At 32.1% G+C, this 26,627-nt stretch overlaps 2 protein-coding genes across 3 annotated transcripts in view; one reads left to right on the top strand and one right to left on the bottom strand.

Annotated features, from left to right (window-relative positions):
* The window catches only part of LOC143054742 (uncharacterized), a 30,205-nt gene extending 19,390 nt beyond the window's left edge, over positions 1 to 10,815 (top strand). For both annotated transcript variants that reach the window (XM_076227784.1, XM_076227789.1), the window contains exons 4-8: positions 3,078 to 3,284; positions 5,283 to 5,468; positions 8,451 to 8,576; positions 9,657 to 9,849; positions 10,504 to 10,815. In XM_076227784.1, coding sequence (XP_076083899.1) covers positions 3,078 to 3,284; positions 5,283 to 5,468; positions 8,451 to 8,576; positions 9,657 to 9,849; positions 10,504 to 10,796 — 1,005 coding nt within the window. In that variant the 3' untranslated portion in view covers positions 10,797 to 10,815. The remainder of the gene's footprint in view (positions 1 to 3,077; positions 3,285 to 5,282; positions 5,469 to 8,450; positions 8,577 to 9,656; positions 9,850 to 10,503) is intronic.
* A 2,381-nt stretch (positions 10,816 to 13,196) lies between these two features.
* LOC143065609 (annexin A13-like) lies at positions 13,197 to 25,673 on the bottom strand. The gene is made up of 10 exons (XM_076239166.1): positions 25,600 to 25,673; positions 24,514 to 24,604; positions 23,864 to 23,958; positions 23,436 to 23,549; positions 22,703 to 22,793; positions 22,178 to 22,326; positions 19,128 to 19,308; positions 18,681 to 18,794; positions 17,231 to 17,268; positions 13,197 to 13,607 (listed from the first exon to the last, which is right to left on the bottom strand). The coding sequence occupies exons 1-10, from the start codon at positions 25,618 to 25,620 to the stop codon at positions 13,482 to 13,484; spliced, it is 1,020 nt and encodes a 339-aa protein (XP_076095281.1). The 5' UTR covers positions 25,621 to 25,673; the 3' UTR covers positions 13,197 to 13,481.
* Between the last annotated feature and the right edge of the window lie 954 nt (positions 25,674 to 26,627).

The raw sequence follows: 26,627 nt of genomic DNA, 5'->3' as shown, positions 1-26,627 counted from the left end.
TTAGTCTATGTTTCTATTGAAAATTAAAATAACTCTATTAAGTAATTTTATTATTTTTAAAATAAAAAATTACTTATATATTAGGTAATTAAAAAAAATAACTTGTTTAAGTAACGCCCCTGACTGATAGATAGAGATAAACTGTAAACAGAAAAATTGTTCAGCAAAGTCATGAAAGTAAGCTCTACAAATAAGTCAAACATGACAAAAATTGTCAATTCACCCCAAAAAGAGTTATTGCCCTTTAAAGTCATTTTTTCACAATTTTTCGTAAATTTTTATACGACCGCAAAAAAAATTTGTGGTCGTATATATATATATATATATATTGGTATGACGTCGTCGTCGTCCGAAGACCGATTGGTTTTCGCACTCTAACTTTAGTTTAAGTGAATGGATCTCTATGAAATTTTACCATAAGGTTCAATACCACAAAAGGAAGGTTGGGATTGATTTTGGGGATTATGGTACCAACAGTTAAGGAATTAGGGGCCAAAAATAAGCATTTTTGTAACTCCCTGACATAACTTGTGTGTTAGTGTATGGATCTCTCTTGAAATTGTACCAAAAGGTTCCATATCACAAAGGGAATGTTTGGATTGATTTTGGGGGTAATTGCCTTAAAATTTTAGGAATTAGGGGCTAAAAAAGGGGCAAAAAACAAGCATTTTTCTAGTTTCATGACAATAACTTGTGTGTAAGTGTATGGATCTTTCTGAAATTGTACTGCAAGGGTCCATATTACAAAGGGAAAGCTGGAATTGAGTTTGGGGGTAATTTCCCAAAACGTTTAGGAATAAGGGGCCAAAAATGGGCCAAAAATAAGCATTTTTCTAGTTTCCAGACAATAACTTGTGCAAGTGTATGTATCTCTCTGAAATTGTACTGGAAGGTTCCATATCACAAAGGGAATGTTTGGATTGATTTTGGGGGTAATTGCCTCAAAATTTTAGGAATTAGGGGCCAAGAAAGGGGCAAAAAACAAGCATTTTTCTAGTTTCATGACAATAACTTGTGTGTAAGTCTATGGATCTTTCTGAAATTGTACTACAAGGTTCCATATCACAAAGGGAAAGCTGGAATTGAGTTTGGGGGTAATTGCCCAAATGTTTAAGAAAAGGGGGCCAAAAATAAGCATTTTCCTAGTTTCCAGACAATAACTTGTGTTCAAGTTATGGATCTCTCTGAAATAATACTGCAAGGTACCATACCACAAAGGGAAGGCTGGGATTGATTTTGGGGGTAATTGCTTCAAAATTTTAGAAATTAGGGGCCAAAAAGGGTAAAAAAACAAGAATTTTTCTAGAGTCAGGACAATAACTTGTGTGTAAGTGTATGGATCTTTATGAAATTGTACTACAAGGTTCCATATCACAAAGGGAAAGCTGGGTTTGAGTTTGGGGGTAATTGCTTTAAATGTTTAGGAATATGGGGCCAAAAAGGGGCCAAAAAAACAAGCATTTTTCTAGTTTCCAGACAATAACTTGTGTTCAGGTGTATAGATCTCTATGAAATTGTACTGCAAGGTACCATACCACAAAGGGAAGGCTGGGATTGAGTTTGGGGGTGATGAATCATAAGGGGGTTCACAAAATAAGGGGGGGGGGATTTTTTTTTACTTTTTTTTACTTTAAAATTTTCCATTTTAAATTGGTTATTTCTGATTTATATATAAAAGCAAATGATAATGATATGGTTTGAATAGGTAAATTAAAAAATTTTTTAGTTCTTAGAGCACATTCTGTGTCAGAAACCTATGCTATGTCAAATATTTAATCACAATCCAAATTCAGTGCTGTATCAAGCTTGAATGTTGTGTCCATACTTGCCCCAACTGTTCAGGGTTCGACCTCTGCGGTCGTATCAAGCTGTGCCCAGCGGAGCATTTTATTGTAGTCTTTTACAAAAATCTCCTCTGAAACTACTGTGCCAAATTAAACCAAACTTGGCCTAAATTATGCTTAGGGTATCTTCTTTAAAAAATGTATCTGATGACTACACCCATTGACCAAGATGGCTGCCATGGCTAAAAATAGAACCTGGTGGTAAAATGCAGTTTTTGGCTTATATATCTGAAACTAAAGCATTTAGAGCAAATCTGAGAAGGAGTAAAATTGTTCATCAGGTACAAATCTTTCTGCCCTGAAATTTTCAAATGCATCAGACAACCTGTTGTTGGGTTGCTGCCCCTGAATTGTTAATTTTAAGGAAATTTTGCAGTTTTTATATGCCCGTTTACGGGTCGTATTATGGTATACCGTTGACCGTCTGTCCGTCAGTCCTTCGTCAACATGTCGGACATTAACTCAAAAAAACTTTAACCAATATGCATGAAACTTTGGTGAATTGTTTATATCTATTGACGTGAGCTCCCTTTCATTTTTTATAAATTTCAGAATTACCGTTTCCGAGTTTTGGGGTTTTATTCATATAACCAATTCCAAGTTCTTTGGCTACATTTATTCAGAAACCTATAATATGTCAAATATTTAATTACAATCCAAATTCAGACCTGTATCAAGCTTGAATATTGTGTCCATTTTTGCCCCAACTGTTCAGGGTTGGACCTCTGGGGGCGTATCCAGCTGCGCTCAGCGAAGCAGTTTATTGGTTATAACCTTGAATATTATAATAGAAAGAGATAAACTGTAAACAGCAAAGTAAGCTCTACAAATAAGTCACCATGATCAAAATTGTCAATTGACCACTTCAGGAGTTAATCTTCTACAAAAATTTTCTGCTCTGAAACTACTGGGCCAAGCTCATTATAGATAGAGATAACTGTAAGCAAGAATGTTTAGTAAAGTAAGTTCTACAAACAAGTCACTGACACAAAAACAGAGAGTTTTGTCATGAATTCTATTCTTGTCTTAAAAAATGTAGAGTGTCCTATGTTTAATATGCACTGCAACACATAGACCAAGGTGAGCAACACCGGCTCTTAAGAGCCTCTAGTTATTATTGCGATATTAAACCAGTCAAATTATTTGTATAAAGAAACCTTGCAATAATTTCTGAATGTACAGTAGTTATTAATTATGAATTAGTGGGTCCTATATGGTTTTCCTTGTTCTTAGGTTAAAGTTTCAACCAATGATTCATTAGTTGATCAAAAGATTCATGATACTAGACAAAAACCAGAGGCTATTGATAAGGAGACACTTCAAACTATGGATCCATCAAAGATAAGAGGATTTAGCCAACATGTTGGACAGCTGATCATTGGACTAGGCAATTCTTGCTTCATAAAACAATGTCTTGGCCTTTTGCTCCATGAGACAAAGGTAATGTTAATATATAGCTTATTGATTAAAATGTTTCGATCAACTCTTAAATGATCAATACTTTCAGTCCAGTAAAATTAATGATCCCTTTTGATAGATAAATGATATTTTCTATAAAATTGCATTACTATCAGTACAAATCAGTTTAGTTATTTGGATGCCCTGCCCCGATGTCATGGTCTAGCGACTTCGTATTAATTGTCAATGCTGCTGTCCCTCAAATTGTCTTTTTCAGAATTTTCTGCTGACAGCAAGACATTTCTCTGTGTCAGCAGTTTATTATACCCCACACAACAAATAAGGACTTACTATGTAGATGTGCATATCGACAGCAAATTACGATTTTTTTTTGTAGGAGTTATGCCCCTTTAACTTAGAATTTTGGCCAAAATATACTACTGCAACAGTTTGTCATCCCAACTTCTCTGAAACCACACAACAGAATTTCATGAAACTTTGTAGATAATAAGGACTTACTATGTACATGTGCATATCGACAGGAAATTACGATTTTTTTTTTTTGTAGCAGCTATGCCCCTTTTACTTAGAATTTTGGCCAAAATATACTACTGCAACAGTTTGTCATCCCAACTTCTCTGAAACCACACAACAGAATTTCATGAAACTTTGTAGATAATAAGGACTTACTATGTAGATGTGCATATCGACAGGAAATTACGATTTTTTTTTTTGTAGAAGTTATGCCCCTTTAACTTAAAATTTTGGCCAAAATATACTACTGCAACAGTTTGTCATCCCAACTTCTCTGAAACCACACAACAGAATTTCATGAAACTTTGTAGATAATAAGGACTTACTATGTAGATGTGCATATCGACAGGAAATTACGAATTTTTTTTTTGTAGGAGTTATGCCCCTTTAACTTAGAATTTTGGCCAAAATATACTACTGCAACAGTTTGTCATCCCAACTTCTCTGAAACCACACAACAGAATTTCATGAAACTTTGTAGATAATAAGGACTTACTATGTAGATGTGCATATCGACAGGAAATTACGATTTTTTTTTTTGTAGAAGTTATGCCCCTTTAACTTAAAATTTTGGCCAAAATATACTACTGCAACAGTTTGTCATCCCAACTTCTCTGAAACCACACAACAGAATTTCATGAAACTTTGTAGATAATAAGGACTTACTATGTAGATGTGCATATCGACAGGAAATTACGAATTTTTTTTTGTAGGAGTTATGCCCCTTTAACTTAGAATTTTGGCCAAAATATACTACTGCAACAGTTTGTCATCCCAACTTCTCTGAAACCACACAACAGAATTTCATGAAACTTTGTAGATAATAAGGACTTACTATGTAGATGTGCATATCGGCAGGAAATTATGATTCAATTTTTATTGTAGGAGTTATGCCCCTTTAACTTAGAATTTTGGCCAAAATATACTACTGCAACAGTTTGTCATCGCAACTTCTCTGAAACCACACAACAAAATTTCATGACACTTTGTAGATAATAAGGACATACTAATATGTAGATGAGCTTATTGCAGGAAATTACGATTCAATTTTTTTTCTAGGAGTTATGCCCCTTAGAACTTTTTTGGCCCAATTATACTACTGCAACAGTTGAAACTTTGTAGTTTATGAGGACATTATATGTTAATTGTGCATATCCACAAGAAAATTTTTATCAGTTGACTTTTGTAGAGTTATGAGTCTTTGAACTTAGGAATCTGGTGAGATTTTGTTTGTTAAGTGACAATGTGGGGGTGTGGGGTATGTGAGGTTCTTTAATTTTTTTATTAAAATTATTTTTAGGGTTTCCCCTTAGCAAATCATGGACTTTGCAAGGGGGAGGGGTATCATTTTGTGGAGCAAGATCACTGGGTACTTCTACTTTTTTTCCAGTGTGCTATATTCACAAATATCAGAACTTTAAAGTGTCTTTTATACCATCTCTTGGGCAGGTAACAAGTAACTTTCTAGTGGTATACTAATTAAGTATAACTGATTTTTCTTTTCAGATACTGATAACATGCCTGTCTACATCACCCAGGTATTGTAATCATATCAAAGATAAATTAGGTCCAGAAGACAAAGCTACTCTGCATTTCATTGGACCTTATGATATATTAAAGGCAAGGGAGAGGAGCCAGCTGATAAAAGCTTTTCTACGTTTAGGAAACCGACAAAGATTAGGAATATCAAAAGTATAATCTGCCTTTTGTGTTACTAGAATCTGCTCACCCTATCAACGCTAAAGTGAATACCAAAGTTGAATATGTTGTTGTGTATAAAAGTAAACAACGAAGCTATTGTTTTAACCATTAGACAATTATTAAAATTAAATGAAAAACTATGAGTCCCTTTCAACAGAGACATATAATACATTATATTATATGTCTCTGCTTTCAATAAATCAAACTTTCATGCCAAATAATTAGCAAATTTAAGGTGGTTTTTTTTTCAGTAATGTTTAAACAGCATTAAACAAACAATCCTGTAAAAGACTTAACTGGTTAAATAATGCATAAAAATATCCAATAAGGCTATTTTATTTTTTTCTGGGACGCCTTCCTAAGACGTTCGTAGGAAGGCTTCCTAAGAAGGCGTCCCAGAAAAAAATTAACATAAGCCTTGTGGTCATAGGAAGGTGTCCCAGAATAAAAATTTAAAAAGCCTTGCCAGACGTAATAATTATTTGGACTACTCATATATATCATTAAAAATACACCAAAAAATTCATGTAGTTGAGAAAAATAAATACATTCAAAATGTACATGAACATCCAAAAAAGTGAAAGTTAGTATTAACTCTTTTTGCTTTAAAAATTTACAACTGCATTTAAGTATTGAATGCTTTTTTTTTGTAAATTCATTGAGGTGTAAAAGCGTTGACCGAAGTACTTTTTGTATGAAGCGCGTAAGCGCTTCATTCTTAAAATGTGCACACGGTCAACGCTTTTGCAACCCTATGAGGTTACAAAAAGAAACATTCAATACTTATAATTACTTTTTTTAGCTAGGATCATGAAAACACGAATTTTATAACTTTTTTATTCAATTCATCTGTGCACTTTATTGTGGGACCACGTGTTATCATGAATGAAAAGTTTTATTGAGTGATGCAATTGCTTGAGGAATAACATGTGATGTGCAGTTAGCCAATCAGAATAAAGTATTATAATGAAACATATATCAAATGTAATTATAACAAAATACATTACGTTGTAAGAGTTATCTCCCCAAACACTGTTTTTCTTGTGGCCACCTCTCCTTCGTAACCGTAAAAGATTTTATTTTACCAAATTGCTGGTTACATATTTAGGATAAGAATATTCGTTTGAACCATAGCTCTATGGGGACTCCATATGAGAGTTATTCCCCCTTTTTCATTTGATTCAAGCGATATGCATTTTCAACTGGTAAACCATAACTGATAGAGACCTAGGGTCTTCATGAGGTCATTGGTACTAAAAATGAAAATGAGGTCAATGTCAAAGGTCAAGGTCATATTATAAATTTTGATTTTGGCTTATTTTCACTTCTTTTCAAATACTGTATGACATTTTGACAAATAATTTTTCATAAATTATTAGTTGCGACATGTCCTTACTTGTATATTTTGGTTGAAAGGCTGCGCATGCAATAAAAGGGAGTTTTTGTCCATCTTACATTTAAAATTACGCGTCAAGTGGTAGTGCTCATTAACCAAACATATTAAAGACCTAGGATATTTTGATTCAAGGTCCATGGTTTGTGACCTTGAAATTGAGGTCAAGGTCATAGGTTAATAGGACGTCATAAAGCCATAGGAACTAACATTTTAAACTGATTTTTCATATTTCAATATAAAAATAGATCTTTTCTAGTGGAAAGACTTCAATTGTTCTCTGAACAATTTGTTTTTAATTTACATCATATTTTGTGGGAGAAGGGGGTTCAGACTATGTGGTATCAGGTCTGTTTGCGCCCAATACACTTTCGCACCTCGCACGTTCACACCCAAGGTCCGTTCGCACTCTACTCATTCGCGCCCAATTTTAATTCAAATTCAAGTTGAATAATTGGAAAATCATGATTGTTGTTTTAAATTGCTTTGGTGTAAATACTGAATGTATTTTTAGCTTGGTATGAGTAAAACATTGAAGATTTTAAAGGAAAAACACAAAAGATAATTGTTTTTAAGCCCTTTGATCTGAAACAACAAAACAATAAAATATAGGAACCAAAATATAGCAATCCACTATTATAACCAAAACATGATAAAATTTATTCAACACACAGAAAAAAAATAGTCAGAATCTCACTTCATTATGAAAGAGGTCAATGAAACAAAGTATAGCAATACACTAACCAAAACATGATTAAGAGTTATTCAACGCTAAATAAAACGTTGACAAAATACCACTTTATTTAGAAACGATTATTATTATCTTTAACAATACGCTATCCAAAACATGATTAAGATTTATTCAACACAAAAAAAAAATGCTGTCTCACTTTATTTTGAGACAATGACAACAATTATACTTATAAGAAAACACTTGCTTACAGAGTTATTAAACACAAAACCAATTAAGATTAGTTGCGAACATGTAGGGTGTGAAAGTGAAAGGGGGCGAACATGAGTTGGTGCAAACGTGAATGGGCGCGAACGGACCCGGATTCAGCCTATGTACCAGTGAGAAATATAGAAGCCTTTCTACGGTATTTATTTGTACAATTCAGGTAGTCTTGACCTATTCATTTGTCTTAAAAAAAAAACCAGCCAGTTGGCACCTTCACTTCACACACACACACATATACGAATATCAATTATATGCTTACGAGACATGTTGCATTGTTAAACTAATTACGGTATGTGAAAATCAAGACTTGCATAAAAACTATCCCAATATTAGAGACATTGGCGTCATTTTTCTTCAGAGCTTTCAGCTCTTTGATTAACTTGTAACACCTCTTTTTGAACCTTAAAATCTCGTAATAAACTCATAGATTCCTTATTTCGGTGAAATCCAATTGGAAATCCAAATTCTAACAATTTACAAATTTCTCTGTCCAAATAATCACTCAGCATCAATTTAGACTACCACTTTTTGAGAACTTTACCTAAGTTCAAGTAAATATAGAATATACCAGTCAATAAGACTATAAAACAAGACATGACTATATCATGTATATATATTTTAGGTTTACTCCAGAATTTATAAAAGATATATGATGGCCAGCACTAAACAACCTATTACTCTTGTTACTGGAAATAAGAAAAAGCTTGAAGAATTTGTTGCTATTTTAGGAAAAGATTTTCCTTTTGAGGTATGTACTGAATGTTGTAGCTTTCATGATAAAGATGCATTCAAGGTATTTATTTATACAAAGGAAATGATGAATAATGAACGTTGTGAGTTTTAAACGAAAAAGACTGGCTTCCTAACTTTTTCTTGAAATATTTTTAAATCCTGGTATTTACTTGTGAAAGCTTGTTTTTCTAATACGCATTTACTAAATTATGAAACAACCTATTTCCCCAATGTTTTTATTATTTTAAGACCTTACAGCTTGACATACATTATGAAATAAGGAGATTTTGTTATGATTTCTAATGAGACAACTATCCCTATAGATTACCATACATATTTCTACAATGAGAAAAACCCATACCTCAGAATAAGCTTTAAAAGATCCTGACATGACCAAATGTAAAACAATTTAAACAATAAAACAATGATCTGATTTATGTACGAAACAAATATGATACACAACAGCAAACTTGTAGAGCTATCTGTTTATGATTTGTATACCTGTAGAGAAAAAGAATAGAGGTAAGGTTACTTTTAGTGAACACTTTTTCACTACAATTACCTGAAAAAAATGCACTAGAATCATCACACTTTTGTGTAATGATAATCCCATGTGCAAAAAAAATTGGTGTTTACATGGTTAAAGGGGAAAAATGAAAGAGTTATGGCCTTGGAATATTAATGATATGGAAAATTGCATGTGCACAATTCTTGACAGATTTTATGAAATCATATGTTTAATCAGCATTGCCAGTGCTGTTCAAATTTTTGTAAAAGAGTTGTCTCTTAGAAATATTCATCATATGGACAATTGCATTGTAAGTGCTCTTCCATGTACAATTTTTGACAGAATTTCCTCAAATTCATTTCAGTCGGTTACATTTGTACATTTTTTGTAGAAATTTATATCATCCCTGTTAAAAAATTGTCATGTTTCATTTTGTTCAATATTATGATCGTTACATACCACTTCATGTACCTTTTAATTTAAATGACCTATCATTGATAATTATTTTTATATTGAAGACATGATATTTTGAAGTGTATGGTATGTTCAGATTGTTATTTAACTAATTTACTGTCATTTATATATTAGGTGATTAGTAACGATGTAGATCTACCAGAATACCAGGGGGAGCCTGATCAGGTAGCCAGATCTAAGTGTGAATTGGCAGCATCACAAATCAAAGGTCCAGTGATTACTGAGGATACATGTTTATGTTTTAATGCTCTAGGTGGAATGCCTGGTCCTTATATAAAATGGTTTTTAGCAAAGATAGGTCCAGAAGGTAAGAGAAAACATTATATATACATTTCTTTACAAATTTTCTGTGAACCAGTTCAGATCATAATGGCTACATTTTAGTTATTCCATGCATTAGGTAAATTGATTTTTAACCGACTTAAAATCAACCCTTTTGTTAAGTGTATTTTTTTAAATGCGTCTACAAGTGGTCAAACAAATATGGACCTTATTTACCTTGAATCTGAATATGACATAAATTTGTCGAAGATGCACTTAATATATTGCATGGAAAGTCACATTAGTTGCATCTGATATGGAAAAATTACTGTATTGTTATAAAATTGGATGATATGCTTGATAATGAAACTTGTAGCGTGTTAACTGTTTGCTTCCAATCATTTCAAACAAAACCAAAATAGTCAAATCTAAGTTGACTGTATTATGAAGGACTACATGTTTTAATAAATTTGTACCTCTGATTAGTTGAAAGAGACTGAAAGAATCAATTTAAAGTTAAAAGTATGATAACCATCTGTAAAGTTTTTATTAAAATGGGTACATTAATTAATTTCTGTTTCATTTTGTTCTCTTGTGGAGAGTTGTTTCATTGGCAATCATACAACATCTTCTTATTTTACATCTAATAATTGTAACCACATATTTGAAATGAGTTAACACATACATTTTGTAATTTCAGGTTTACATAAGATGTTAAATGGATTTGAAGATAAAACAGCATATGCTTTATGTACATTAGCTTATCATTCTGGAGTTGAAGGATCAGAGGTTATCTTATTTAGAGGTCAGACAGACGGTCAAATTGTCTCCCCTAAGGGACCAAGAGACTTTGGCTGGGATCCATGTTTCCAACCGGATAAGTTTACAGAGACCTATGCAGAAATGCCAAAAGATGTAAAAAATACAATATCACACAGATACAAAGCTGTGACAGCGTTGAGAGAACATTTTATAAAACTTACAAAGTCATAATAAAAATCTTTAATACTCATTTGTCTTCATTTTTATAAATTATAAATCGGAATAATTTGTCTACTAATTCATTTATGGGAAAGGTATATTTATATTGTAATTTTGTACTAGCTAACTTTGTTGAAAGCTAGTGTGAGATATAGCCATCCATCCTGTCATCCTTTTCACTGTCCATCTGAAATATGTTTTTAAATCCTGCCCTTAAACCTCAAAACTATTGGAACCTAACTTTGCCATCCTTCTTATAGTGCAGAGGCTAGTTTCAAAAAGGGAGCTGATGTCCCTTTCATGCAACCATATATAAGGTAGAGCATAGGGTAAAACATGCAATATTTTCATTTCACCACTAACATATAAAGCTTTAAAAAGGATGGGTTTAGATCTTTATAAAAATATTCTAAAACCTGACCAAATGGTCTTTGTTGTGAATTTTGTATTTATCTTTTGTCATATCTAAATGTTTTATTGGCTTTTGAGGAGTTTGGTGTTCTTTTCAGATCTTTAATAGTCTGTCAAATTTCTGTCAAATTTATTCAGGTTTTTTTTCAGACTGTAAGTAATGTAGAGCTTAACATATTGTATAAGCACTTGTATATTGACCTTTACATGTCTATTTTTCCTGTTGGGTTGCTGTCTCATTGATTTATACACCCTTCATCTCCTTTATTTCATATTTAGTTACTTGTTGTTCTTGAACTCAATGAAAATGGCTAGACAGAATTCAACCAAAATTACACAGATTTTTATGCAGGACTGGAAATTGTGCACCTCTATTACATTTTTTCTCTCAGTGATTTTTTTCATCGAAGTGCTACGTGAAAAAACTAAGCATATCTATCCTAACATTACTTCAATTTCTCTTTTGGGCTGCTATCTAAGAATGGCTTGGTACATCTAGGGATATTTTTTTTGTAATGAGACGTTGAAAGGTGGAGAACTAATTTTCAATTGCTAAAAAAATGTCAAAATTAAGTATATTTAAAACAAGTGAGTATTCCTTTTATAAAATGTCTTCTGTATTACTAAAAAATCGGACATCAGTTACAATTAAAACATGTAAAATCTATGTGAATGCACAATATGTTGTCTATAAATTTCCATGGGAGATGATCACAAATCATCTACAACCCTTCCCCCTTTTTGTTTAGAAATATTGATCTTATCTCCCTTCAAATCTTCGCGAAAACATATTCAAACTAAAAGTATAATCAACCAAATATTTTAGTTTTGAGTTTGAAAACAGCTTTGTAGAAGGCATAGCAAAAGAAATTTTGCAGACATAAATCAGAATCTAGAATTTTACATTATTTAGCAATTCTAAAATTACTACCTTACCTTTCTGAAAGTTTCATATGACTTATTGCAATACATATGTGACTGTATACACATTTTATAGTTCCCATGAAGTAGTATTCAAGTATTGAAGGATGGTAAATATGCTTTATTTAATCACTTTACACAATGAAAGACCTATGCTTTGTTTCTTCAAAACAAGTCGCTAAAACAGGAATACTATAAATCAAGAAGCCACTGAGAAACATAAGCCAAGTTACAATTAGAGAATGCTTGTTTTACCATTGTAAAGATGATAAAATATATATCATAAAGATAATCATCCAATAGAGCTTCTATGTGTAGTCCTAGAATTTTATAACATTAAAGATCTTCTGATATAGTAATGTATAGCTTGGACTAAACCCATAGTTAACACTAATTGATGTGTCTTTATAAAAATAATCATCCAAATGAGCTTCTATATGTAGACATAGAATTCTATATAAAGAAACATCTTCTGTTATATATATTGTTATGTAAAGCTTGGACCAAATAATCTCATCATAGATATCAGGATTGAAATTTTGTATTTGAGCAAGACACGTTTTGTCTAAGCCATAGTAAACATTTATTGATATCTAAGATGTAACGATGGATAATGCATGACAATACTCCAGAGTCATAGTTATTGTTTTTGCCTTGCAGCATCCAGCTGTAGTTATACAGGGCCCTTCTGATATTTTGCAATGCTTTTTTTGTGTCATTGTACCAAGTCAGAAATAATATGACAGTTGTTGTCCATTGGTTTGATGTGTTTTGTCATTGATTTTGTCATTTGATTAGGGACTTTCCAATTGAATTTTCAACTGCGTTCAGTATTTTTGTGATTTTACCTTTTGTTGATCAGCAACTCCTTGAAAACGTATTGACTGAATTCCACCAAACTAGCACAGATTCTTCAACAAGACATAAAATTGTGCGCCTACTATTTTGAAGCAGTCATTACCACTTACATCTATCTATACACATTTTCCTTAGGAGACTCCCATAACTTTAATTCATGTCTCAATTATTTTTGTGTGGTTATTATTTAAACTATATGGTTATAAAAAGATAACACTATAACACTATATAGAAGCTGATTTAATTTGGAAAATCCATACATTTGCAAAAAAAGAATTACTTTCCAATATATTTTTAAATTATAGTTAAATGATATTTATACATGTAAATGCCTACAAAAACAATATGTTTTCATGGCAACATTAAAAGTTACTAAACAAAGTTTTCTGTGGCATTCAGTTAGATGTGTGTATAAAAGTCAAAATAAAAATTAACATGTGTAAAATCTAAAAATGATATAAAATGGCAAGTGACCAATGGTTCTAAAACAAGGTTAAAATCATCAAATCAATCCTTTCCTGAAAGTTTTAACAATAATTTCCTATAATCTCCATAAGTGTCCTCCTCTATGGCTAACGCTAACCCTTTCTTGTACAGTTCCATATATTTATCAGCAATATCCTTCAGGTCAACCTGGAAGTAAATGATAAGTTAACATTCAAGCATATTTTGATACTTCTGAACAAGGGACTTGACCATCAATCTTTATTTATTAGCAAAAGTTACAGGACGGATTAAAATCATACAAAACAATTATTTCTTCTATACGATCAGTTTTGTGATATCAGTTTGGATAACGCTACGATATTGAATACATTTTTTCCAATGACAGAGCTTCATCTGTTTCTTAAGGTAATAAAAAAAAAACATGTAGGGCAAAATGAAATAGTTACATTATAATAATCATTAAAACTACTGCGCAAGTATTCATAATTTAATATTAACTCCCAGTCATTAAGATCTGCATCCAAATTTTCTATACAATGTAGATTTCATTGAGATGAACCTTAATCCCTTTCCCATTCGCAAGTCGATGCAAAAAGTAAAATAACAAAAATACCGAACTGCGGGTAAACTTCAAAACAGAATTTCTATAATCCAATGTTAAAATCAAAGCCCACAACACATCAAACGAAAGCATAACAACTGTCATATTCCTGACTTGGTATAAGCATTTTTAAAGCAATTGCTTTTATGCCGTCGCGTATGGCCATCTTTGTGACCCAGATCAGAGACTCCGCCCAGATCAAGCCATAGTATTTTGTTAAACAGGCTCCTGGTCAGTCATTCTTTAACACCTATGTATGTTTTCTAATGCAATACATAGCTTGAAACTTTAAAAAAAAATAGTGGATTTAAGAAGTTTCAGAATATGTTCTTGTAGATGTATTTTTGTATTTAAAGGGTCAACCGTTTGACTATCAAATAACATAGAAGTCCGAGTGAAAAAAAATACATTTTTATAAATGCGATTCCGTTTTCCGCCGTTCGTACGATGTTTCAACAAAATATGGATTCATTTCAGTTGTTGATTTAGTATTGAAAATTTAACTGAATTATCTCCTAATAAATACGTTTTTTTATGTTTAATTTGTGTTTCTTTAAGAGGTCAGGTGCTCTTGTTCATTCATAAAATTATCGTTCATTCATACATTTATCGTAAAATCAAAATCACTACACAGGTTAATGCGTAGTGTCAAATTATTACCTGTAATCTAAAAATAGACAAACTTTATTTGCGCAAATAATTTAGCGGAACGAAACCCTTGTTGAAAACACATAACAATAAGTTCGTTTTCCTTTTCTGTCAAAACTCCGTAATATTTATCGATCACCTTACTAATGAAATGGACCCGTCCAAACGTAGTAGATGCCAAGTCGGTCCAGATGAAGAGATATTTACAATTTGGAATTTTCTAGTTTATTAATACATAGATTGAAAAAAAGCACGTCTTTTTAAATATCATGATCAAAACTGGGTTTGCATAACACATGTCAGATGAAACCATTATCCTCGTCTTTTCAGTGAACAAGTCTACTACGTTTGTTGACACTCGACGGTCCACCGTGTTAGCAATTTTATTTCACATGTTTTCGAAATATTGAAGATCATTTTTCGCAATGTTTCCTGAAAATTGATAAATATCAAAGCAACGTAGAGCTGTTTGTTCTTGTTCGTATAATAAAATTGAGAATGGAAATGGGGAATTTGTCTAAGAGACAACAACCCGACCATAGAAAAACATACAACAGCAGAATTAAGGTCACCAACAGGTCTTCAATGCAGCGAAAAATTCCCGCACCCAGAGGCGTCCTTCAGCTGGCCCCTATACAATATATATACTAGTTCAGTGATAACGATTTAATGTCATGTTTGTCTGTGATGACCCCCCCTTTTCGGGATTGCATGAGAATTGTAGTTATCTCGTACCCACATGCACTTGTTTCTATCCATAGGAAGGTCGACTATCCATATAAAACTATTTATATGGATAATCGACCTTCCTATGGATAGAAACAAGTGCCTGTGCTCGTACCGCATCAGAAGGACACATATCAACTGAGCAATAATGTTTGGAACTTAGTTTTAAAAATGATGACAAAGTAACATTATGAAAATATTTTTATTAAGCTGAAATATACATTTATTCTTTACATGTTTATGTCTTGTAAGATATTTTATTTCTTTCCCGTTTTTTAACATTTGCGTCTGGAAAGTTCAAATGTTTTAACTTAATCATTTGTGTTAATGGTTAAATATAAATTAATAATGAAAATTGTTAAAATTAAATCAATAAAGGAAATTTTTGCCAAGGAAGTTACAAACACTACCAGGAGATAATCCATGATGATTTCTTTTTGAGTTATATGTTTCAGCACATGTATATTTGACCCCAACTTTAGCCTGGTAAACGTGTTGTCTCCTTGTGAAATATAAAACATATTAAAAATGACTTTCTGCTAAAGTCTTTTATTTATATAAAGTTAAAACCTTCTTACTTTTAACTAGACAACACTCATGTCAGGTTTAATTCTTGTATATATGTGGATGAAAAATAAAAGTCCCCAAACATTAACATGGCAGCAATTGCTTTTACAGCCTTTAAGGCTTTGATTTTATGTAGTTTTTATAACTACCTTAACCTCTCATTTTTTTGACAGTCGCATACATTCCATGGTATATTGACAACTATGTGTGAAGAAAGCACATAGACATAATAGGCAAAGATGTCAGAATTGGGGGCACAGTAGTCATTATTGTGTTATCATCATAATTACTATAAAGTATAAACAAAAAACGCAGTGAACAAGATTGCATAGGAGAAAAGTATATTGACTCAGTTAAGCTCGAGTTTTTCATCCGAAACTTTTGCAATGCTTGATCATGTTGGCAGTATTCATGTTAGTTCAGGGAAAATGGTAGGATTACACGATGGTATATGATAACAGAACAAGGGTGCATGTTTCATCAGAGACATATATAGCATTGTATGATATGCCTAGTTTTACAGAGCTTGTGTTCAATTTCAATATAAGAGGCAACGCTTCTGATAAGTGATCAAGCAATAATGAAACGTAATATGCAGCAATTTGAGCTGTGAAATAAACATTTTAGGCATAGAAACGTATAAGATGTTTTCAATAAAAGATCATTCAAATTAGTTCACTACATAATAATGATGGACAACTGAGGGTAAAATAGAGTCTATTTACCTTTACCCAACTTGGAACATTTGAAGAGTAAAAAAAATCAAATAAAAAAAGAAATGAAAAAAAGGGGGAAAACATATCTGACAAGGTTAAGTTCGAACACCTCTTTACATCGGAAAGCAAGTATACTAAGAGCGGAACAAATTTATAACGAATGTTTTATCATTGGAAATTTCCTTTTTTTTTCATCACCAGACATTACATGTCAATTGTCAGGGGTGCTCACTATGCAATAACAGAAAAGGATTGAGACGCAATAGACTTTCAAACGGTGCTTGACTCTACCATAAAGTACAGCAGATGTTAAGAAGCTCAAGTTACAAACTATATGACATAAACGATTTTAGAAAGTATCCATTCTGAAAAACCATTGAAATGAAAAATAAAAAGATATTCCATCATTGCAATGCATTTATTGGTTAGATAACCAAAATCAGACAACGTTTTGAATAAATAAACTTTTAAAGATAAGACTTAGTGAAAAAGTGAACAAATTAAGCAGAACGTTTCCTGAAATACATCTTTAGATTTTATTTAATTCATACCTCACAGTGAGCAACTATTACAGTGCTTATCCAGTGACCTTTGGGGTATCACAATAGCAACGGCTAAAACAGTTTACCAAATTACAGTTTGATTTGTTCTCCCACAAACTGATCAACTGGTAAAATATTTTAGCAGATTGCTCAAGTGAAATGTTGTTAGTATGAAGTGAGAGCTGTAAAATCAAAAGTAAAACTTACCATCCAGATCCAGTTAGTTGATATCTTTGTCATTGTTTTCAAACAAAAAAATGACTTACTATAGTACGAGTCACTGAATAAGAAGGTATAATTTTGACATGGAAACTTCTATCATAAATAGATTTTGTAAATAAATAGTTCAAACCATTGTTTTGTAGATGTATATTTTATAGCTTTGTCTTCTAAGACAAAGTTATTGTGTAATTATGATTCGTATAATATTTTCTATACAAATTACTGATCTGCTGGCATTAAAGGGAAATAATTTTTATTGAGTTATTGTACACTAAAAAATAAATCAATGATACCAGGCTTATGATTTTGCCTACAAAAAAATCATCAATACGTCTTGAATAAAAAATATTGAATTGCCAAATTAGGAGAAAGTTGAAGGGCATTTAGGACACCAATTACAAAGGTTTTGCCAAATACTGCTTATAAGTTATCTTGTGCTCCATGGTAGAGAATCCTTAGTACTTTGAACAATGCAAAGTTTTGCAAAACAGCTGTTAATCTATAATTTTACCATATCAATAAAAATTCATGTCAAAATAAAATTACTGACTACTGGACTGGTGATACTTTCTTAATTTACAGGGGAATTTGCATGATTTATAGAACTTTGAATGTGTTCAATAATAGGTTTTTAACAGTTTTTTTTCAAAATTTTAATCATCTTAAAAATAAATTTCATTGTTCTTAAATTCAAAACAGAGGATAAAAGTTTAATAATCATAGAAATAATGTTACAAACAAATTAAATGAGGAAAGTTGATATTTGTCAGACAAAAATTGTGACAAAATTTTGCTGATTTTCAGTAATGTAAATTATTTCCCTTTAATGGTAGCAGATAAGTAATTGCTTTAGAAAAATAAATCCAAATTACAATTATGCACTAACTTGTTGTTGGAAAACGGAGCTATAAATTATAGACTTACAAAACAATGTTTTGAACTATTTATTTATAAAATCTATTTATGATAGAAGTTTCCATGTCAATATTATACCTTCTTATTCAGTGACTCATACTATATTAAGTCATTATTGTGTTTGAAAAGAATGACAAAGATATCAACTAACTGGATCTGGATGGTAAGTGTTACTTTTGATTTCACAGCACTCACTTCATACTAACAACATTTCACTTGAGCAATCTGCTAAAATATTTTACCAGTTGATCAGTTAGTTGGAGAAGAAATCTAACTGCAATTTGGTAAACTGTTTGAGCCATTGCTATTGTGATACCCCAAAGCTTACTGGATAAGCACAGTAATTGCATCAGACGTTCATCGTCTGTCCCTGGACCACACATGGTCTCATAGAAACAACTAGCAAAATATTCGAGAGGATCCTTAATAAACCTCACTGAAATAAAACAAATATATATATACTAGAAATCTAATTTTAATTTTGCGTCTGGCATCATTAATAATATGATTTTTGTCATAACCTTGGAACAGATTAATAAAGAAAGTACTAAGCAATTGAATATACATGTAGTGTATAGAACTAATACTTCAATCTGATCGTCAGGCTAAATAATTCTATGGCGACATGTTGAAAAGTTTTAGTTTGAAATGAGAATCAGTAACATTTAACCAGTGAATTATAAAAGCTTTGTTCATTATCTATTATGCCTAATGTTATGTACATTTATTTGTTAAATAATCCTTTGAACAATTATTTAACAAAACTAACCAACAGCAAGAAATGCTTTGCACAAATCTCCACTCATCTCATCTGCTACTACAGTTTCTATGTCTTTCTGTTCATCAGATCTATATGCTTCAAAAACAGCCTTCAAATGTGACAAATTTCGTTTTGCTAATATTTTGTTGAACACAGATTCGTCAGTTCCAAACATAAGTTTAGTTCCAGCCTGCAATGTATGTTAAAAAGTTGGACATGTCTGCATTTACAACTTCATTCATTTGGGTTTTCTGATTTTCAGCTAGTTTCCCAAAGATATAACATATCTTAGCTATTGTCATTATGCTCACTTGCATAAAAAGATTAGTCTAAAACCATAATTATTTTTAGTGTTTTTTGTGCACCATAGTGTCATTTCATATTTTATAGTTTGTTTTTGTCGAGCCTGCAACTTTTGTTGCAGAAAGCTCGACATAGGGATAGTGATCCGGCGGCGGCGGCGGTGTTAGCTAACTTCTTAAAAGCTTTATATTTTAGAACGTGGAAGACCTGGATGCTTCATACTTTGTATATAGATGCCTCATGTTACGAAGTTTCCGTCAGTCACATGTCCAATGTCCTTGACCTCATTTTCATGGTTCAGTGACCACTTGAAAAAAAAGTTCAATTTTTTTGTAATGTTGAATTCTCTCTTATTATAAGTAATAGGATAACTATATTTCATATGTGCGTACCTTGCAAGGTCCTCATGTCTGTCAGACAGTTTTCACTTGACCTCGACCTAATTTCATGGATCAGTGAACAAGGTTAAGTTTTGGTGGTCAAGTCCATATCTCAGATACTATAAGCAATAGGGCTAGTATATTCGGTGTATGGAAGGACTGTAAGGTGTACATGTCCAACTGGCAGGTGTCATCTGACCTTGACCTCATTTTCATGGTTCAGTGGTTATAGTTAAATTTTTGTGTTTTGGTCTGTTTTTCTCATACTGTATGCAATAGGTCTACTATATTTGTTGTATGGAATGATTGTAAGGTGTACATGTCTAGCGGGCAGATGTCATGTGACCTTGACCTCATTTTCATGGTTCAGTGGTCAATGTTTAGTTTTTGAGTTTTGGTCTTTTTATCTAATACTCTATGCTATAGGTCAACTATATTTGGTGTATGGAAATATTTTATGATCTTTATGTCAGTCGAGCAGGTTTTATTTGACCGTGACCTCATTTTCACGGTTCATTGCACAGTGTTAAGTTTTTGTGTTTTGGACTATTTTTCTTAAACTATTAGTAATAGGTCAACTATATATGTTGTATAGAAGCATTGTTAGCTGTACATGTCTGCCTGGCATGGTTCATCTGACCTTGACCTCATTTTCAAGGTTCATTGGTCTTTGTTTAGTTATCTTGGTTAATGTTAAGTTAAGTGACAGTTCTTATAATGCTTAACTTTATACTTAAGACTATCAACATAATATCAATGATTAGTATAGAAGGCGAGACATTTCAGCGTGTGCACTCTTGTTATTATTATTTTAAAGTTCTGTTTTATATCCTTTTAAGAGGTACGTTTCTTTTTCTCATTTTTGGCAAAGGGTGGAGGGAGTAGCCTGATTCCTGGTGGAATTATTAAATGACTATTAACTCCTTTTTATGAAGTGATCAATTGATTAGGGAAGATAAAACTAAATAAATTTCGTGCGTCAGAAGACATTTTCTTGACTGACCTTCATCATGAACGCTCAAACCCAATCATTTGAAAAACAGGGGTATATGGAAATGGTCAAACGTTTGGAGCTAAATGACCACAAGAACTTAGTAAAGGTTTTTCTATATTTCATTCTGAACTTTACCTTTTGCGGAAATATTTTTATCATAAATAAGAAAAGACAGAGAATTACACCAACGGATAAGAGGCGAATCGCAACAGTAGTTTACCGCTGTTCAAATATCACAAATCCTTTCACGAGACACAACTTCAAAAAGGAAAAAAATAGCTTCACAAGAAAACTTGAACTTGGATCTACTTAATATGATCTATTATGGCATACACAAGTTGTACAATTATCCGGTTTAATTGTTTTTGGTTTACTATTATGTGGTATTCATTTTAACATAGTTTTATATACCACATATATTCTTTAAATAAAGGCAACAGTAGTATACCGTTTTCGAAAGTCGATTGAGAGAAAACAAATCCGGGTTACAAACTAAAACTGAGGGAAACACACAAACAACAAGAGGAAAACAACAGAAACATTGAATTGCATGTTATCATGTTATAACTTGCATGCATATCCGAAGCGCTGTCCTGAATTTACCGTCTGTTACCGTTCAAACGTTCAAAGTGGAATATTGTAAAACTTTGCCGGATGTACTAGTATAAATAAAATCAAGTAACGAAACAGATGGATATTCATAGTCAAAAAGGACCTAAATAGATAGCCAAATCCATATAAGTTCAAATTTGACAGAGGGAATTGAAAAATTATTTCTTTATAATTTAGGAAGGTTTGTTTAAAATCATGTTGGTTCAGAACTGACTACTGATATGATGGTACAATGTAGGTACCAACAATCCACCAGCACAGGGACGACCAAGCTCTAAAAGTGAGAACAACACGTTATAAATGTCATGCGTCCAAAGAACTTTTCCGGATTCACCATCTCTAGGAACGCTTAAAGCCGAATATTTGAAGGCCAATGATGTTTAAAAACCTAAACAGACGAATAACTTTATGACCAAAAAGTACCTGCAAATAGCCAAACCACCTAAGTTCAACTTTGCCTTGGGGGATTTAAACCTTAGTTTATCATGCATACAATGTCATGAAACATCCGTTCCATTTACCATTAATGATACATAGACCAATTTACCATTCATTACATCGTTCATTGTATATGACATGCACCTATTCAAATTTACCATCTATACTTATTTCTATAAATCAGGAATTCCGTTGTTTCATTCATGAAGTAAACAACAGACCTGTTACTTTTGACTTGACGTGTTTTGGAAAGGTATGGCTTGACTGGCTGTTAAAAGTGTGCAGCATTATTTCATGCATCTATGTAATTTTTTTTCAATACTACAATATACCTGTTTTAATTCCTTAAAATCCTCTTCTACTTGTTTTTGGTCCACAGTTTGATTTTCGTCTCTGTTTCCCTGCAGCAAAGACACCAATATACGTTGGAAATCCCCACTGGTCTCTTCTTTAATATCTTCTTCTAGATCTCTCTCATAAACTATATAATAGCAAAACAATATTGAGATACTGCTAAATACTTGGGAACTAAGAAAACATTCTGTTGGGATCAATGTCGAAATCTACAAGTGCAGCATGCAGAGTAAGATCTGCTATCTCTTTATGTTATTTTAAATTTTTTCCGTTTCTTGACAACGTTTGATTTTGTCAGCTTTTATCGACTTACCCTTTTTGAATTTCCCTTGGAGTTCAGTATATTTGTTATACTTTTTTTTACTTTGTGTTTTATCACTTTGTTGAAACAAGCTTTGTGTGTTCAAGCTTTATTGTTCGTTGGATGTTTTTTGAAGTGATTATCAAAATATATGACAAGCCCCTTATATAAAACACAGAAAGTAACACAATGTCTGACATACCTTTCCTGTAGTCTTCTTTAATGTCCTTAATTTCAGAGTTATTATGTGAACAAAGAATTTCGATCAAGGTAACCTCCTTTGTACCAATACCCTGCAAAACAAATTACAAAAAGTTGTATGCTGTGATTTTGCCATGCAAAGAATAATTCAACTTTTATAATGTTTATTGGATATTGCAAAAAAACATATACCCAGTGTATATAGATAAACTACTCAAACTGATGTCTCATCTGTAATTATATACATAGATTTTTAATTCTAAAAATTGAAATTAAAATTGGCAATGTTTCTACATTAAATCATAGATATAGAAGATGTGGTATGAGTGCCAATGAGACAATTCTCCATCCAAGTAACACTTAAAAAGTAAACCATTATTATAGGTCAAGGTACGGCCTTCAACACGGAGCTTTGGCTCACACCGAGCAGCAAGCTATAAAGGGCATAAAAAATTACTAGTGTAAAACCATTCAAACGGGAAAACCAACCGTCTAGTCTATGCCCACTGGTGGCCGACCGCTGTTTACTGATTTGATCGGGTTGTTGTCTCTTTGACACACTCGTTGTTTCCATTCTCAATTTAATGGTAAACTATATGTCAAAAAAAGTATAGTCAATGACTAGAGGTGTCGAGCCAAATAATTTCATAGGATTTAATCAAGTAAGCTTAAAAGATGTATGAAATGCGATGTATCTATTGTGGCTAATCACATGTTTAAGTTATACAACTTACCTTCATGGCTTTACGAAGACATTTGGCATCAAATTCAGTAGACGGTGTCAGTCTGTATATACAAAGGCTTTCAAAATGTCCCGATAGCTCACTTCTCAGGTCCTCTTCTAAGTCCTATAATGTAATTTATTTGCAAAGAATCAATGTCTTGACGAACTAAGCAAACTTTAAAAAATGTTATTCTAGGATTAAAAAAATAATTTAAGTAGGCATTTTTATAGCTTCATAGACATGTAGTCAGAAATAATGTTTAAAATGAATAAGAAGAAAATATTCGTTTTAGAATGAAAATATGGATTTTGGTTGTATGTCAAGTTTCAAAACATTTGTGATTTAATCTAATAACCTTGCATACCTTTATTATATTTTCTATTTAGTTGACTGTCGTATTATGATGCTTTCAATAACAAAAAACTAAGCATATTTACCCTTCCATATAAGGTCTTGTAAGTAGATTTAACAGTCTGTAATTGTGTGTTGGTATGCGAAGACAACACTTCAATTATCACCTTTTCATCAGTACCTATAGCAAGCATACAAAGAGAATAAAGTTAGAATGTAAATGTGGTAAAGTTGTTTTGGAGTTTTAATTTCTTTTGAATTATACCAGTATCCGAGTAAATTCCATTTACATTTGTAAATAAAAACAGACTTTATGAATTTCAAAATATTTTTAAATGCATTTCTGGATGAACCTTCACCAGGAACGGTTCAAATTCAAATGTTTGAAAGTCAGGAATGTATAAATACGAAGAAACGGTAGAAAGAAGCTATTTGACCAAAAATAGCCTACAGTGTAGTCAAATTCAAAAACTTTGTCTTAGTGAATTTTAACATAAGTTTATTATGAACTTCTTCACAACACATATTATGTTGCTCGTCGAACAACTATGTGAACATGATTTTCCTTAACAACTTCAATCAAGTGAGGGTACACATCAAAAGGGGAACAAATACCAAATGTACAATAAAAAATGTTCATATATTTTGGGCTTAAATGTATTAGACAACAGTGGTTTACAATATTGCAATATTGATCTCCACTACTTTAAAAATAAATATTTCGGGATTCACCTACCCAGTCCTTTCATAGCTTTCCGCAAACGTTCTGATATTTTCTCTTGATCACCATTCGTGAAATCACTCTCTCCTTTCCCCTTAACTGTGCCCTGAAATAAAATAGAAATTTTTTTTAGTTTTCATTGACAATTTGAACTAAATTTATTACACTATTTATATATGGTGAAGTCAGTTAATACGATTAGTCATGTGATCCCTCAATTTTAACAACAAAAGATGACAGTTTTATATAAAAACATGTGTACATAGACTTTTTTTTTTTAAGAAAATCATTTGTTTTCAAAATCTTCTGAAGATGGTTTGTTTTCCCTTATTTGACATACACATGGAGTATACAGATTGGAATTCGACAACCGCTGTGCGCAATTGCGAATGCAAAACCCGTGATGGAAAAACTTAAACTACCGTGTACCATATGAAAATTCATTGAAACGTAGGTTGTGGGTTTGAACCAAAGTAGGGTCTTCCAAAGAATCAATTTCTGCTATCACGCCACGTAAGTGGTATATAAAATTCTCCTGTTTGTTCGTTGCTGATACATTCTTGGGTCAATACTGCTCACATTGCGTAGCTTTTTATCATTAGAATGAATAATTTGATGGAATTCGAAAACCGCAAAAAAATAAAAGAAAAGATGGCATAGAAATGGTTTAATATCAGAAGTTTTTTTGTTATATTTTACAGAAGGTAGATGTTGTTTGATGAATTTTAGAATTCTATTTGTAACACTGAAGTAAACAAACTGCTTTGACTTTTATAATCAGGGTTTAATACATGGTTTGTGATTCTGTGGATGTTCACGAACCATGCAGTGTTTTGCAGAAAACACCATTTTATCAATCTAAACAAAACAGAGTACTTTATCCGTAAATAAGCAATCGTAAAACATAAACATAACGATATTGATCTGAAGCTGTCAAATGTTTACATTGGATACCGTTAATGCGCTAATTCCTTCACATCAATTCAAAGTTTAATTAAATCATAAATATTTTAGATAATTAAATAAATTTAATTGCATAATGACAGGTTAATTAGATAATGAATGGATTACTTAACGTATATATGGATTAAGTAATGTTACCTCATGATAACAAGCCGCCATTCTGCTTCACAAGTTATTTACACTGACAACGGATGAAGAGTAGTGAATGAAACGATGCATAAAAAAGTGATCAATAAGTCAATCTACCGAAAAATATATATAAAACTTTTAATTTTCAGCGACAACATTACAAGCAATACGTTTTCATAATGTCAAGTGTAGCTGGGAGTTTAAATTGTATGCACTTAATAATATACTGGATATAGGTTCTTTTCATCCTGTACTATAATTTTTCCACCTTTTTGTTGGTACACGCCACCTTTTTCATGTGAAATTAAAATTTGTTTATCTTTTCCTAACTTATAATTTAGTCATATCTAACTGTGTAGATTGTAAACGAGAAAAACTTCACTATAGAATAGCTGACGGAATGAAAAATGTGTCGAGGTGTCAGCATCTTGTTATTGTCCGGAATTTGGCATCTGATGCAGTTATAAAAAACGCATTTGGTGCATCAACTTTATGGTAATTGTTTATTTTTAGGTGTACCAGGATCCTCTTAAAATGGAGGAGTATTTAATGGAGGTTATTCATATTATATTTTGATATAGTTGATATTACAGTAAAATATCGATAATGCTGCTCCTGCAATCGTTTGATGATATAGTCGAGCAGGCTTGATTTTGTCTAGTTATATGGACTTTCCCCTTCAGGAATTAAACTTTAAATTCGGTATCTTTGTTAACACTTTGAGTATTTTTTTTTTTTTGTTTAAATAAAAGATCCAGAAAGAATGAAAGAATGAAAGAAAGGAAACACAAATGAAATTATTCATATAAAAATTAAGGTTCCAATTCACTTTTTTTATCCTTTATGTCTATTTCATTTAGGTCCCTTTTTTGTCATATAACTCTTTACGCCTTTCAGTACTTATACATTCTTTGTTTTAAATATTTGACTGTGTGTGTGTCGGACGAAGGATAATCCAGAAAAGTGCTTCGAGCGCAACAAATTTATAAAGTGTTATAGCACTTGGGAGATACCACCATTGGTTGTCAATAAGTCCC

This window comes from Mytilus galloprovincialis, chromosome 1 (assembly GCF_965363235.1).
Source record: "Mytilus galloprovincialis chromosome 1, xbMytGall1.hap1.1, whole genome shotgun sequence".
Taxonomy (NCBI): domain Eukaryota; kingdom Metazoa; phylum Mollusca; class Bivalvia; order Mytilida; family Mytilidae; genus Mytilus; species Mytilus galloprovincialis.
Note: the sequence above shows the minus strand (reverse complement) of the source record. Positions and strands in the feature narration are given on the sequence as shown.

Bases quoted from the DNA above. Each gene is read 5' to 3' on its own strand.
- LOC143065609 (XM_076239166.1), bottom strand. From the start codon at position 25,620: ATGGCGGCTTGTTATCATGAG. The intron at 24,605-25,599 runs GTAACATTACTT...ATTTTATTTCAG, and splicing joins TGGCGGCTTGTTATCATGAG to GGCACAGTTAAGGGGAAAGG. The intron at 13,608-17,230 runs GTATGAATTAAA...ATTTACTTCCAG, and splicing joins TAATAGTTGCTCACTGTGAG to GTTGACCTGAAGGATATTGC.